The sequence below is a fragment of the Lepidochelys kempii genome, chromosome 9 (genome assembly GCF_965140265.1).
Source record: "Lepidochelys kempii isolate rLepKem1 chromosome 9, rLepKem1.hap2, whole genome shotgun sequence".
Taxonomy (NCBI): Eukaryota; Metazoa; Chordata; order Testudines; family Cheloniidae; genus Lepidochelys; species Lepidochelys kempii.
The window spans coordinates 49,147,033-49,162,596 of record NC_133264.1 but is presented as its reverse complement, the minus strand read 5'-3'; the positions used below and the strand labels follow the sequence as shown (position 1 = coordinate 49,162,596).

Here is a 15,564-nt window from a genome sequence, read left to right as displayed (position 1 = left end):
GAAGGTAAGCGCAGCCCGGGTCTGTTCTGGTAAGGTCCTCTGTGCTAGCACTGTGCCCACTGCGGTGCCAGACGGTGCCAGGAGAGAGGCAGGCAACTTGAAGCCTGAAGCCTCGGCACCGGGAACTTGGGCTGTCACCACAGCCAGAGGCGGAATTAGCGCGATGCTGGGGGAACCAGCACATCAAAGGTGCTGAGCCGAGAAAAGGTCTGCATAGAAGAAATAGACCTGCTCAGCAACCTTTTTTCTCGCAATGTTTCCCTTCTGGGTGAGGGAGGCAGGCGTTTTTTTGTTTTGGTTTTTTTTGGTCCTTTTTGGAGGTAGGAGGGCTGCAGTTCACTGAGGAGCCCATACCTGGATCAGAAGCAGGTCCGAGTGACTTCTGCCCAAGAATCATTTTCAGACGGAGTTCTCTATCTTTATGGGCCCTGGATTTTAATTTGGAACAGTGGGCACACTTGAGGAATAAGGGACCCCCCCCCCAGGTATTTTATACACTGGGAGTGACCATCCGACATAGGGATGGCGTCCCTGCATGCAGTGCACCACTTAAATCCTGGGGAACCAGGCATATTAGCGTTGGCTGGAGACTAAGAGGAACAAGCGGGAACAATTTTTGTTTTTTTAAAAGGGATGAACTTATCTAGTAACTACAGTGCTAAAGTAAGGGGAAAAAAGGATGTAGAATGGGTAAGAGAAAAAGTTTTAACGAGTCTGCTGTAGGTCCGACTCCAGCCGGGGACAGTAGAGAAGGAACTGAGGAGTTCGGCCACACATGCGCACTATTAAGACAAGACTAGTATGTGAGGCAGGCTCCGTGCATGTGCGGCCGATAAGGGTACTGCTGTAAAAATCTCCAAACGGCAGCACAGGGGCACACCGACACCTACAGTGGAGCACCCACAGGGACACCTCTCAAAGAAGAACTGAATGTCTCTCATTCTTTTGCCGGGAGCCTGAAGGACATGCACCAGCTCACCGCTGCAGCAATGTGCTGGCTATCAAAAACTTAGATATAAATTTGTAGTTGTTGCTACCTACCCAAACCATACAAAAGATGATGATGATATTTACATGCTGGAGGCTATGTGTGGACAGACCAGGAGTGGTTGTTCTCACAGTGAAGCAGTGTAAAAGGTACCCCAGATTGGAGAATTGAGGGGACACAGTTGTCCACCTGTCTAGATTGTACCCTGAGGAATGTCACATATATAAACTAGGGAATAGAAAGTAAGAGGGAGATATTCTGTATTCAGTATTAGCAACATCATTACTGCAATACTGTATCCAGTTCTGGAGTCCACACTCTAAAAGAATGCTGAAAAATTGGAAAGGGTTCAGAGAGGAGCTACAAGAATGAGTCAAGGCCTGGAAAACCTGCATAACACTAAAAGATTTAGGAAGTTCAGTCCACTTAGCTTATCAAAGTGAAGATTAAGTGGCAACTTGATCAGTCTACGTCACCTACATAGGGAGAAGATTTCTGATGCTAAAGGGCTCCTTTAAATTAGCAGACAAAGGCATAACAAGAAAAATGGCAGGAAGCTGAAGTCAGCAAACTTCACACTGGAAATAAGCAGCACATTTAACCATGGGGATTATTAGTCACTAGAACACATTATCAAGAAATGTGGTAAACTGTTCATCATTTGGAGGCTAAACACATCCAACTTGATTTCTAAAAGACATACTGTCAGGGTTCCCTCCCCACTCTGAACTCTAGGGTACAGATGTGGGGACCTGCATGAAAGACCCCCTAAGCTTATTTCTACCAGCTTAGGTTAAAAATTTCCCCAAGGCACAAATCTCTATTTGTTCTTGGACTGAGGTATGCTGCCACCACCAAGTGATTTAACAAAGAACCAGGAAAAAGGACCTCTTGGAGTTCCTCTTCCCCCAGCAATCCTCCTAAGCCCTTACACCCCCTTTCCTGGGGAGGCTTGAGAATAATATCCTAATCAGTTGGTTACAAAATGATCAAAGACCCAAATCCCTGGGTCTTGGAACAATGGGAAAAAAAATCAATCAGGTTCTTAAAAGAAAGATTTTATTTAAAAAAAAAAAGTAAAAATCATCTCTGTAAAAATCAGGATGGAAAATACTTTACAGGGTATTCAGATTCAAAACACAGAGGATTCCCCTCTGGGCAAAACCTTAAAGTTACAGAAAACAGGAATAAACCTCTCTCTTAGCACAGGGAAAATTCACAAGCAAAACAAAAGATAAGCCAGGCAAGGCAGATTAGTTTACCTATACTGGCTGCAATATTGGAGACTTGGATTAGGATGGGTTGTAGAAGATGGATTTCTGTCTGGCCCCTCTCAGTCCCAAGAGAGAACGGCCACAGAAACAAAGAACCCCAAACAAACCCTCTCTCCCCACCCCCACCCCCCCACCAGATTTGAAAGTACCTTTTGTCCCAATTGGTTCCTTTGGTCAGGTGCCAACCAAGTTATTTGAGCTTCTTAACCGTTTACAGGTAAGGAGGAATTTTAGGCTACCCTTATGGTTATGACACATAATGTAGCTCAAACACATCTTCTGGCCTAAGAATCAATGAATAATTAACACTTTCATGCCACCTCATGTTCTGGAGCCTGCCTCAAGGCACCCAAGAACATAATTCATCTTCACGTTCCACTGTGACATTGAACAGCAAACCAGATAACATCTGTTTTAATAATGCTTAGACTGTCAACTTTCTAATGTATTTATTGTTAGAGTTTTGAACATGTCTTAAAGTGTTTGCACATGATTTACAAGTCCACGATTATGTGGATTTTGAATCGTGGGAGAAGAAATGCCAGTCATGCTGAAGTTATGGTAAACAGAGGAGAAACCTTTGAAGAACCCCTAATGTAACATTAAATGTCCAAATTCTACATTTTAAAAGTTGATACTGTAGTTTGACAGACAACTTTATCTCACTTTACTACAGCAAGGTTTCTGATGTGCCTTAAAGAGTTTGTAAATGATTGGATGTTTTTGAAGCAGTATTACATATATATTGTTCCAAGATTTTATAGATATTGCTTCTGTCTTTTCCTTTGTGCTTTGGATGGGGGTGTATGGAAACATTCTCTGTACTGATTGTCTCTTTTCTTCTTTACAGAGAAAGGAGGAACAAAGTAGTTTGCACATATATAGTGCTTTACAGGTTCAAAGCACTGTATCCGACTGATGTAAACTGATCTTTACAATATCCCTGTAAGGCAGGGAATTATGCTTAGCAGCATCTCCCAGCTATAATATGGGGAACGCACAGTTTTTCCTAAGGTCAGCCAGGATGAGAACTCAGCCATTCCTGGCTCCCAGTCCTGTGCGCTAGTTACCACTAGTCTGCTAGTACCTCAGAACACCACATGCAAATTTCCACTGGTGTGGTTGGATATGGTTGAGAAGATAGAGTACTGTTACTTCTGCTAGCTTCAAAAGTATCTCACACTCAAAGTAAATCATGCAAATTTGGCTTTTAGATTACAGTTTACATTTAATTGAGAATATAACAAGTAGGACCAATTCTTGTTCAAGTTTGATTTTATCCTCAGCCCAAAATATTTAATAGCAGACTTCTCTCACCTTGAGAATCAGTCCAATAAGATTATAAATCAGCAATTGTAATAGCTAAGAAATGTATTACATTGTTAGACTTAACATGTCCTGCCAACATTTAAGTCAGGATGTAATCTGATAACAAGGAATCTATTATTTGAAAAATTAGGACAAATCCTAGCAAAAAGATGATAAACATTGTGACACAAATTTATGCTGATCTTGTTTATATTGCCTTAACATTCTGTTAAACCAAAATGAGGAATTTTCCTTAAGTATAAGAGACTTCTATAATAACAATTGCTTAGAAGATAGGAAACATTCCAGAAGGCCTATGAGATTTCTGTTGTGTGAACTCTAGTCAACCTGACACAACTTGTTATAAAGTTATAGGAAAAAATAGACAAATGACAGAATGGACACTTGCCATTTTTTAAAGCAATTTGAGTGTTTTGTCACGTTTATGACCCTGTATTTTGTACAGTTCTTTACTAAAATGAATTAATGTTTAATATATAAATTAAATATTAAAATATGACATTCAGAATGGGATCTGAATGCTAAAGAGGCACCAAAAGGATATTTTTAACTTACCAAAAATTAATGCCAAACCATGGGAAGTCCCCACTGCTATCAGACTTGACGCTGCCTGAACAGAACATGGAGAAAAGTTAAATTTTGAAATATTGAACTGCCACAAGTCCATGATTTAAACCCAGTCAGCATCTTTATTGCTGCTGACCAAAGTTAATAAGCAAAGGGAAAACCATTTTAGAAAGCTAGACAGCAGTGTACATTACAGCAAGCTTCCCACAGACAAGTAACAAATACATACAATTCAAAATATCTGTATCAACCACCCATCACAAGACTGCTATTAAAATACAATTTTACAGCTCCCTAACTGCGATGATCCCGCCCAGCTCCAACCCTGGAGGGGGACCCCTCTCCCAGCTCCCAGCCACTGGGCAACAGGGTCCCTGGAGCTCCCAGTCACTACAGCGGGGGCGGGGGAGTGCGACAGGGTGCTGGACCCTCCTCTCTCCTCATTTTGTCAGGGATGTTTTAGTAAACGTCAAGGACAGGTCACAACCTTCGTGACTGATTGATTTATTGTCCATGACCTGTCCCTGATTTTTACTAAAAATATCCAAGACAAAATCGTAGCCCTAATTATTTATTTCTGTCTAAATGACGACTGGTAAGGAGGATATATCAAGGGAAACTTGGCATTGACATTTGCCAATCTTTTACCTCACATACAATGGGAAAATATTAGTGCCTAAGTTCACGTATACACTACAGCTTAAGCCGTATAAACCACCCCCCTGAGCAACGTAAGTTACGCAGACCTAAGCACCGGTGTGGACAGCGCTATGTTGGCGAGAGAGCTCTCTCCAATCAGCTTAGAGCGTCTGCACAAGCAGCAGCGCCACTGTAAGCTCGGTAGTGTAGCCATAGCCTAATGAGCCTTGGTCATGGTCTGAAAAAAGGTAGAAAGTTGTGGGACAGGTGATCAACAGAAGCTTCCCAAATGACATTGCCCTCAACGTGACAATAGTGGGGGTGAGGGAAGAGGGTAGAACTCCACTGCAATAAGTGAGGTGTCTCAGGCTACTCCTTCTGCCCTGCATGCTTAAGATTCTGAGTGTGAATCAATGCCACCTTCTGGGAGAAGGCATAGGATGAAAACGTCAAAGTTTCAATACTGCACTATGGAGTATGAGGGATGGACCACAGATGTAACAGGACGTTTTACTATACTGTACTTTACAGTTCTTTCAGTACTTACTATTGCAGTAGGTAAACCAGCATCCACTTTGTCCTACAGTGACAGAAAAGTCATTATTAATAAAGTAAAAGGAGGCAGGGCTCCTTCCCTGTGTACATTTCTGTTCAGTCAGTACAGCTGCACTTTTGGAGAATCGCTCTGTGCTGCGTCTCATACACACAGTGCTCCAATAGCAGCACCAACACGACAATGAGGAGACTACGCCAGCAGCATTGTGTGGTCCTGCCTGTGGAACTGTCCCACAGAAGGCAGGAGCGAAGCTGTGGGAATAGGTACAGAACCCCATGATTCTATGGGAAATTTAAACCCCCCAAAGTGAAGAGGGTTATTTGCACCCACTCCAAAGAAAAAAGATCGAGATACACAATTAGCTTTAGCCTGCCACATGAAAAATATTCACTTTCAGTTAAGATTGCTCAACTGCATTTCTTATTAATGCAATTTAACAGAAGTCGAGAAATCACCAGCTGCACCAGCATTAAGATTCAAACAAAACTAAATGAAAAGAACCGTTACTTACCCTATGGTTCTTTGAGATGGATTGTCCATACCGATTCTACTCGTGGTGCACATCTGCCCCATGCATGCGAGATTGTATTTTTCTTTTTTTAATAACAATATCCTTAAAAGGCAGGGCAGCCTCAATCACAACTCAGTTCCTTTGCCAATAAGAATCCCAGAAAGCGGGACCCTGATTAGCAGGGATGTAGAGCAGATCATGGCATCTGTGTGGACATAAGGTACAGAGAGCAGGCTGCCATCGGTTCAAAGAGGGTACCCCAACAGACCAGTTAGAACCAAGTCACAATCCCAGAAAGGGGGAGTCTCCTAGACTGGGGTGAAAATGTGGGAGACCCTTGAGAAATTTTGATACCATAGGGTGAACATACATAACGTAACCCTGCACCTATGAGTAATCTGCAAAGATGGCCACCACGTGTACCCTAATCAAGCCCAGATGGAAAATCTTTTCCACTTTGCAGCACAAGTGAGTCTGGTAGAGGGCTTCCTGCTCTGTAGGAAGACCTCCTAGACCTCAGATGAACGGTCTCTCTCTAGGGGGGGTTAATCCAGCCAGCATCCACACAGTCAGATGCAGTGAAGCCAGGTTCAGGTACAGTAACCGGCCCTTATTTTGAGAAAGTATGTTGGGAAGGAAAGGTAGGGTTATGGGTGGGTCCACAAAAGTTCACCTGAGAACCAAAACTGTCTGGGTCTTGCTGGGACTATCAAGATGACACAGTCCAAGTCCTGCCCGAGTTTCTTGAGAACTCTGAGGATTGTGTGAACATGCACTAAAGTACAGAGGAGCCATGGGAGGAGAAATGCACCCATCTGCAAACCTGGGCCTACTCCGTACCCCCAAGAGCAGAATGCCCAACACTTGCTGTTCTTATACATCATAAATAGACCCATCAACAGCTATCCCAACTTCAGAAAGATGCTGTGTATAACAGAATTGCTGAGGAACCGTTAGTAACTCTTTCAGAAGTCCTGTTGAGACAATCTGCAAAGGTGTTTCACAGTCCAGGAAGGGGAATAGACTCATGTGATTTGGTGGACTAAGCACCATTCCAACAGATGCAACACTTCCTGGCAGAGTGGAGATAACTTTGCCCCTCCCTGCATGTTGGTGTAGTAATTCACAGTGGTGTCATCAGTGACTACATGGACAGGGAGACATTAGAGAAGAGGAAAGAAAGCCTTGCAGGTGAGTCACATTGCCCTGAACTCCATACGTTCATATGCGGCAAGCTCTCAAACAGTCATACTTTTCCTTGGGCTTTTAAATGGCCAAAATAGCTCCCCGCTACAAAATGGAAGCACCTGTTATTACTATCTTGGTGGCAACAGAGAGAGACTGGAACGGATCTGTACACCAGTTTTAAAAAGATGGGGACTTCTACAGGGACAGTGATAAGCTGGTCCATGCCGCATTTTCTGGGTGGATATATATGGATTTCAACCAGCTTTCTAGCAGCTAGAGGTGAAGATGCTGTGCAACATAAATACACACTTCCATACATCCCATGAGTTTAAGACACGACTTCGCTGGTGTTCTAGGGTACTTGCAGAGCTGGTTGATAGAATCTGCCATGGTTGGAAAGCACTATTCATTTGATAAGCTCTTGCAGACTTGCAGTCCACTGGAGCCCAGATAAACTGTATAGATTAGGTCAGGGTCACAGAAGGCTTGTCCCTGTTGACCCTGAGACTCAGGGAGCTGAAGAAACAAAGGACTGCATAAATGAAGTTTTTGACTTTTTGAATCCCTGAACAAGCCAATTTTACAGGTAAGGACATACTTACATTTGTACTCCCAGTCTGCACAGAGGGGCAGCTACTCCTTTGTGAAGACGGGACTGGGGGAGGGCGGCGATGGACAGAGGCAAATGTTGAGAGGCCAAAAGGCAGTAACTCCTTGTACTGGCACTGACAGGTCCCAACCAAAAATCTGAGCTTGGTGAATGGAGATGTGAAAGATAGAGAGCCACAAACCAGTCCAATGGATCCAGGGAGGGGAATACAGCAGCTAAAGTAACCATATGGAATCTGAAATGTCGGACGGAGACATGGAGATGTCCAAGGTAGAGGATGGAAATTCAACCCCTCTTCTTCTATTCCCACTACTTTTTCATTCCAAAGAAGCCTCTTCTTTTTAATTCCAAAAGTACTTCCTCCACAGCTCCAAGTCATATTAAGGAGTTCACTTTCTGTTCCAAAAAAAGGACACTCGTGAGAGCATTCCCTGAAAGGAGATGGGGAAGGGGGTAGGCAGAAACTGAATGGAATACCCTTGACTAACTACCTTGAGGACCCACAGGTCTGAGGTTATTCTCATCTAGTTCCTCAGGAAGAAGGTTCTCAAAAGGGGTGGATGGGGAAAGGACGAACCATAAAACGTTCTGCCAGGCTCTCAACACTCACATCAAAACCAGTTCTTTAAGGAGGTGCAGCACGTGGGATGGAGGAGGATTGAGCAATGTCTGTGGAACCTCTGTCTCTTGCATGGAGGCTCAGAAAACTGTTATGTGTAGGACTGACTTGGATTTGCTGATTTCTCTGTGATGTAAAAACACAATGTGGGAACACAAAGGCCCAATGGTTGAAGAGTTGCCTTAGTGCACTTAAGACTGATGTGTTGTCTGTAGGGTTGGGGGGGATGGAGAAGATCGGTAACCTCAAAACAGGAGGTCCTCTTGTGGTTTTGACTTCCCATTGGATTTCAGGTGTCTGGACCCAGGAAGCAGGTCTCATGGCAATGCCAGATGCCATGGTCTCTGCCACCATATCCAAGCAGGTCCTGGTGGCCAGCTACACCTCTACCATCAAGGTCTTCACTCCTCCTAGTGTTCTCCTGTGGCAAATTGTTCAGGAGGTTTGAGAATCGCTCCCAAAGGAGGAAAAGAAAATTTAAAAAAATCAAGCTTTGAAAGCAAAACTTGATAATTAGCCACCCTCAACTGGAGGCTGACAAGAATAGACATTGTGGCCAAACAGGTACACTTTTGGGGGCGGAGCTCCCTCTTGTTTAGATTTCTCCTGGACCACCAGTAGTCAGGTGTCAGGTGTTGGAAGAAACCCTCAAATCCCCTCACAGGGGGGCTAGCATTTCCTATCTGCTTTGAGGTAGGTGGAATGAAGGTGGGAGTATGCCAGATCTCCTTCACCAGCAAAAGATCACCCTCATTTTTGAGCATTGCTATTCAGCCCACCTTGCAATGTGGATAACATCCAAAAATTTACCTTTTTTCTTCCTGAATTATCTCAGATAGAATGTCCAAAAGGATTGCTGAGAACTTTGAGGAGATCCTGGAAAATTTTAAACTCATCTTGTGAGACTGAAGAAGATACGTTAACAGCTTCACCCAGAGCCAAGGAAGCTTGTTGAGGAGGTTGGTGGTTCCTGGACAGGAGAAAGTTGGTCTTTCCAACTGAAGTACTCCTCCGCTGTGTTTGGGAAAGTGGAGCAGTTAGAGGAGGCTAAAATTGTTTCCTCAGAGAAGGGGGTATTGGTTGAGAAACAAAAGAAGTGGGTCTCTTCCAGAGTAGGAGTTCATGCCCAAGGGAGGCCAATAATGGCCAGAGTTGTTAAACTGTAGAGGATATTGTGACGAAGATGCTCTTTGGAATCTACTATGTTCATCTTTATAGTACTCTCTGGGCTGTCCACTAAATGCCCACTGTCTCACCCAGGGAGGAGATCGGGATCTGGAGGTAGAGGAGCCTCCAGTGCATTCAAGTGAGGACAAGCAGACATAGGTCTCCTCCAGAGAGAGGCAGTCCTGTCCAGGCTATCAGGTCTGCACGGTACCAGATGGAACAAAGCCAAAGTAGACAGCTGATTCAAGACGTCTCTCAAAATGGTCCAAGAGAGGAGACTGGTACCAGACTGATGAAAAGTTCCACCAATACCAGGATGTTTGGTACCAAGTGGACAGCAGTGCCAAGGAAGTGCTCAGTGATGTGGTAGGTGGTAGTCACCAAGGGTCTTGGTGCTAGAGCACATAGTGCAGACGCCATGCCAGAAGCACCGCAGTCCTTTTGGAATGGAGTCGTCGTTGATGCCAACGCACCAGGACAGGGCTCGAGGCTGCACTTCCTAGCAGAGGGAGCTTGAGAAGATCTGAGTCTCATACTCAATGAAGGACGGCAAATTTGCATCTGACGTCCTGACTGCAGTGGTGCTTCTTTTCTCCTCTCCCTGGTGCCTGAATGCCATCTGTGGGAGGAGAATGCAGGAGACGTAGAGGTGGTACCACAGCTAGCCAGCGCTGAGAACAGGAGCAGTTGAGCTTTCCCAGGCTTCTTGGGGACAATAGACTGGGGTTGCATGGACATCTCCATCAAGAATAACGCAGCCTTGTCTCTCTGTTCTTGAGGATCTTTTTAGCATATCAAGCAATGCTATGTTGTGTCCCTCTCCCAGGCAGGTGAGACATCTGCAGTGCACATCATTAGTGGGCACAGTGGAGTTGCATGAGGGGCAGGTATTAAAGATGGGAGACTTGAAAGTCACCAAGATGAACAAAAATAAATAAAAACCAAAGTTTAAGAAAGCTAAACGAGTTCACAAGTGAGACAGGAGAAACTGTTGCTCGAAGACACAGACAGTACTAGTGTTTCTTCTTACCACCCATGGCACGATGGAACTGAGTGACAATTACAGCTGCCTTACCACTTATGTCCTCGGCTTCAGTGGCCGGGAGGGCACAAGGGAGCAGCCACAGCCGACATTCCTTTTTTTTTTTAAACTGATTTCATGCACATGGGGTGTACATGCACCAGGAGTAGAATCTGTGTGGATAATTACTAACATATTTTACCACAAAATTAAATCTTGCTACCTCAATGCACTCTAGCTCATCACTAACACTGGCAAACCAGGTGCCAGATCATGCGAAAGCCTAGGCATCAGCTGAGAACTGTCAAACTCACAGCTGGAAGCTAGCCAATTCACTTGTATTTATACTAATACAGAAGTGATAGTTAAATGCATAAGAATGCATTTGGTGTTTAAACTTCAAAAAAACTAATTGGATATTACATGCATTGTTTTCACTTATCTGAATCCTGTTATAATGTAATAGCAAACATTTATATTGTATATATTCTTGTAACTAAATAACCCATCAAATAAGAAAGAAGCCTTGTGTAATCCAAATTAAGAACTAACAGGAATGTGCTAATTCTTGTGCATTGAAGGCAATCAGTCAGTGTGTGATGATCAAAAATGCAAAACATGCTCCTTTCTCTCTGCAGATTACTACATCTTTACTGTCATTTGGAATTAGACTGCAACTCATCTGTACATATTTTTACCTGCTTTAACCTCTCAGTAACTCTCATTCCTTTTTCTTAGCTAATAAACCTTTAGTTAGCATACTATAGAACTGGCTGCCAGCATTGCTTTTGGTGTGAGACCTGGGATGTAAATCTACCTGGGTGACTGGTCTCTTGAGAGTAACACCAAAAATCACAAATATTCCAGGTAAGTGACCATTTATCACATAGCACTACTTGCCTTGGTGGCACGATAGACTGGAGCGTCTAACAGGACTGTCTGCGATTCCCTTATAAAACTGCTGAAGTACTTTGGGAGTTCACATTTGGTACTTGATTGGTGAGATCTAATTACAGATACTACCAGTCTGGGGTGTCTGCCTTGCTTTTTACAGTCTGCCCTGAGGCAGGCACTCACAGTTATGAGCCATTCCAGACAGCATGACAGTCATGACCAAAACAAAACTCCCTTTTATTTCCAATATATAGCATCCCACTTGGCATACATTCAAACCCACAAAAACAAGCAGCTTTAACTCTGATCTCAGACAGACACTTCCTCTGGGTCAGTGTAGCAGTACAGTCATACTGTGTTTTATGTGGCAAGACTGAGGTCAGAGTTAATATAGTCCATCTGACTAAGACTGTAAAAAAGTGGATGCATGCATTATAGCCAATGAGGCTTATAAGGGCAGGGATCAGTCAGACCATAAGCTGATTCAGTATCATCATCCATTTAATGAAGCAAAATAGTGCTGAAAGAATCTTTTTTTTTTTGGCAGAAAACATTCTAAGTACGTTTCAGAACAGCAAGGCAAGTCTATTTGGTTAGCACAACAGCTTGCTTTCCTACTATTTAGTTAATCAGAGATTTCAAGAAAAGTTACCCCTTCCCCTTCAGTGGTTCATAAACTTTTTTCCTAATGAAAAGGTGATATTTTCAGTCTTCATATCATTACTATTGTCATGGGGGAGTTCCCTCTGATCTGTCTTTATTTAAGAATACTTTAGCCATTTACTTTTCTTTATAACTAGATGTAGTGATTAGACTGGACTGGAACACACAGGTTTATATTTCATTGAACTTTTTCTTTGAGATGAATTCTTTAACAGCCATTTCCTTTGGGACTCACTTTCCTTCCAGAGGCTGTGGATGAGCACTGCGAGAAACCAGCTTTCCTGACTCAATGCACCACTCCTTTGCCTCTTCATTAAGCTCAGAGGTACAGAATATTACTTGAAGCTAAGAGCGCACAGTGTGAAACTAGAAAAGGAGTACTTGTGGCACCTTAGAGACTAACCGATTTATTTGAGCATAAGCTTTCGTGAGCTACAGCTCACTTCGTCGGATGATGCATCCGATGAAGTGAGCTGTAGCTCACGAAAGCTTATGCTCAGATAAATCGGTTAGTCTCTAAGGTGCCACAAGTACTCCTTTTCTTTTTGCGAATACAGACTAACACGGCTGTTACTCTGAAACCTGTCAGTGTGAAACTGATGAAGTAGAACTCTACACACTTCTTACCAGAGTAGCTACTGTTTTTATTTACCAATTTATATTCTCATTCCTGTTCATTGTAATGAATAAGACACTTACTGCAGCAGATACTATTTGGGCAGAAATTCCTTTCAGAAGAGAAAGACGGACAACCGATCCATGAAGAGAGAAAGAATCAGGGAGTTTTTTCTTTCTAAGAAGAGTAAAAACGTTGTTAGTCCAGAATAAATCCTACCATCTGAGTTTATAGGAAAAAGTTACTAACAGTTGCAATCACCTCATTCACCACACACTATCCAAACCATGCAATGAGAGAGGCAGGAACATATTTTCACAAATGATATGGAGTGAGGTTTGGGCCCCTGCCTTGAATTGTACCCACTTTGTCAGACAGATTCCACAAGCACTTGTATGTCAAGTGAGAAATCCATTCAACTTTCTGATGCACACAGGCACAAAACCAAAGGGAAAGAGATTTTTAATACAAAACCTGCCTTGTTAAAAAGTTAGTGTGTCTGCTTTGTCTTTTTGTTAACCCTTCAATTTGACCAAATATTAACAGCCCTCCAAAAAGATCATTTTCAGGCTTTTAAGAATTCTCTCCAATTCAAATGATTTCCTCGCCAAACACTGAAACATCAGAACTATTAATAAAAGGTTGCAAATGATTATTTTCACACTTCATATTTGAAAATGGCTGAAATGTTCCTGCTCATTTTTATTTAATCACCACCACCCTTGGGCAGAGATTAGATATGGAAAGTTTCAGCCTGAAAAGTGAAAGTTTGAGAAATTACAAGGAGCTGAACATGGCCCATTAGAATAGGGACAGCCAGGCAATCTTAACTATAGGTGTTATGCATTAACACAGATTTTAAAATTTAATTGAACTCTTAGGTTGAACAGTTTCATTTGATTTGAAAGTTAACAATGTTTTTAAATCAGCCAAGAACAGTAAAACTGGAAACTTATTTTTCCCCATAAACGAATTCAAGCATATTTTATTAAAGTGTTACTGTATATACAATATAATGTACTAATAAAGCCCCACTGACACAGGGCCTCATTGTGATGCTATAAATTAACTGTAAATTCCTACATATACACAGATTTTCAAAAATGGCCTTTGAGAACTCCTGGGTGCTCAGCACTTCTGAGTGAGGACACACATTTAGGACCTCACATGTGGACTTTGTTAAGATTTTCAAAAAATAGGTGCCTATGTTTTTTTAGTATGGCTTATGGCTATTGTCAAAGACCACGTACCCTGAAGTTAGCTTGGCCTAAAGCCTGCAGCAAGGCCTTGTGGTTTCTGCAGTACTTCTGTACAGCAAACTGGAAATACTACTTCAACACTTCAGGCAAACTGAATTTGATAAAAACTTGTTTTTAACCTATGAAAATAGCCAGTATGTCATTGTATCTTATTTGACTTTACATTCAAATCATTTTATTTTGCCCCAATCATTTTTCATCTAATCTTATATTAATAACCACTGCACTGTGCAAATTTTCAGGGGGCAGCTGGAACTTTTGGCCCCAGAGAAGGAACCAGGAGTGGTTTGGGATTGTGGGGCTAGAACATCTGGTACAAATAATCAGCCGTTAAATTGGTTAAATAATCAACAATACAATGTTGCCCTCTAAACCGTGATTAAGTTAACACTCCACTAAAGAGAGGGAACAGTTCACATACTCTCAAAAAACACTGTTTCTGGATGTCTACACACAAATTCATCAATTACACTGTTCACATTTGGAAGGTTTTCTTTACAATCACAATAGATAATTTTTTAAATTTAAAATAAGCCATGAAAGTCTAGATTCTGGTACACAGTTCTGCAAGTTTTCACAGCCCACTGCAGCATATAAAGAGCCATGGTGCAAAATGTCTATCTTTCTGTCTAGTGGATCCTTTAGGAAGAAGTAGCCCGTGGCAGAATTACTTTTCTTTGTCCACATCATCCATTTTTAACACCTGCACTGGGGTTTGATCCTATCAGAGTTTACAAAAAGTATATTGAGGGATTTTCCTCTTAATGGTGGGTTTTTCCCCCCAATAAGATAACAAAAAGATTAGGTTTTTATTGAGAAAACTGGTTCTTTTATATGAAAAATATTTCAACACAGAAGTTTGGGTGGTTCTTTGCTTGGTATTGTTCTAAATGTCTTTTGAATAGTAGACCACATTTCTAGTTTACAATTCAATACCTGCTAGCTTGTCCCATTGGATCTCATACTAATCCCATGGATTGAATAGACTTGAGTGTAGGTCAGAAAATATAGTTGTGTGGTGCTCAGTGAAATATGATAAATCAGTTCCAATACTCATGACACACATCTTTCTGACACCATCTTTGAGATTTAGAACTGCCCAACTTATCAGTTACCTTTTCGAGTGCGTCCTGTCCCCACTGTCCGAGCTTGCCAAGGAAGATGTGTCATAGGAGTGAGTGTCAATATTATCAATGTTTAAAAGAGAGGGATCCTCAAGAACGAAAGACTCCTCTTCATCATCAGTCTGAAAGAAAAGCAACAATTTGGTAAACATGACAGACAAAACAGATGAGTCACCTCTAATGGAGTTCTCAGGCTGTTGATGCCAAGGTCACGCTTCCTTGCACTTAGAACATATAGGGAGCCACAGTGCTTTATAAACAACCATCCAGAAAGATGCCAGTTACAAGGGGTAACCAGTTTTTCTTGGAGTACTTGTGTTACTAGTGGAGATCCCCACTGCTGGAGTCTGACAGGGACTGACTCTCAGAAGATGTAGGGGCCAGAGTCTAGAACGTGCAGTCAATGTTCAAAGTGGAAATAAGAAGCCAATTCTTAAAGGTAAATAATTAAGACTGGAACAGATTATTAAGGGGCACGGTAAATTCTCAACCACTTGTAGTCTTAATATCAAGAATGGGCAGTTTTCTAGAAGACTTGC

General features: G+C 42.3%; 1 protein-coding gene across 6 annotated transcripts in view; it reads right to left on the bottom strand.

Moving 5' to 3' along the window:
- The window catches only part of VPS8 (VPS8 subunit of CORVET complex), a 225,084-nt gene that overhangs the window by 203,660 nt on the left and 5,860 nt on the right, over positions 1 to 15,564 (bottom strand). For all 6 annotated transcript variants that reach the window (XM_073360260.1, XM_073360261.1, XM_073360262.1 and 3 more), the window contains exons 3-6: positions 15,017 to 15,147; positions 12,726 to 12,819; positions 5,345 to 5,377; positions 4,147 to 4,201 (exon numbers count right to left, since the gene is read on the bottom strand). In XM_073360260.1, the coding sequence (XP_073216361.1) occupies positions 4,147 to 4,201; positions 5,345 to 5,377; positions 12,726 to 12,819; positions 15,017 to 15,147 (313 nt within the window). The remainder of the gene's footprint in view (positions 1 to 4,146; positions 4,202 to 5,344; positions 5,378 to 12,725; positions 12,820 to 15,016; positions 15,148 to 15,564) is intronic.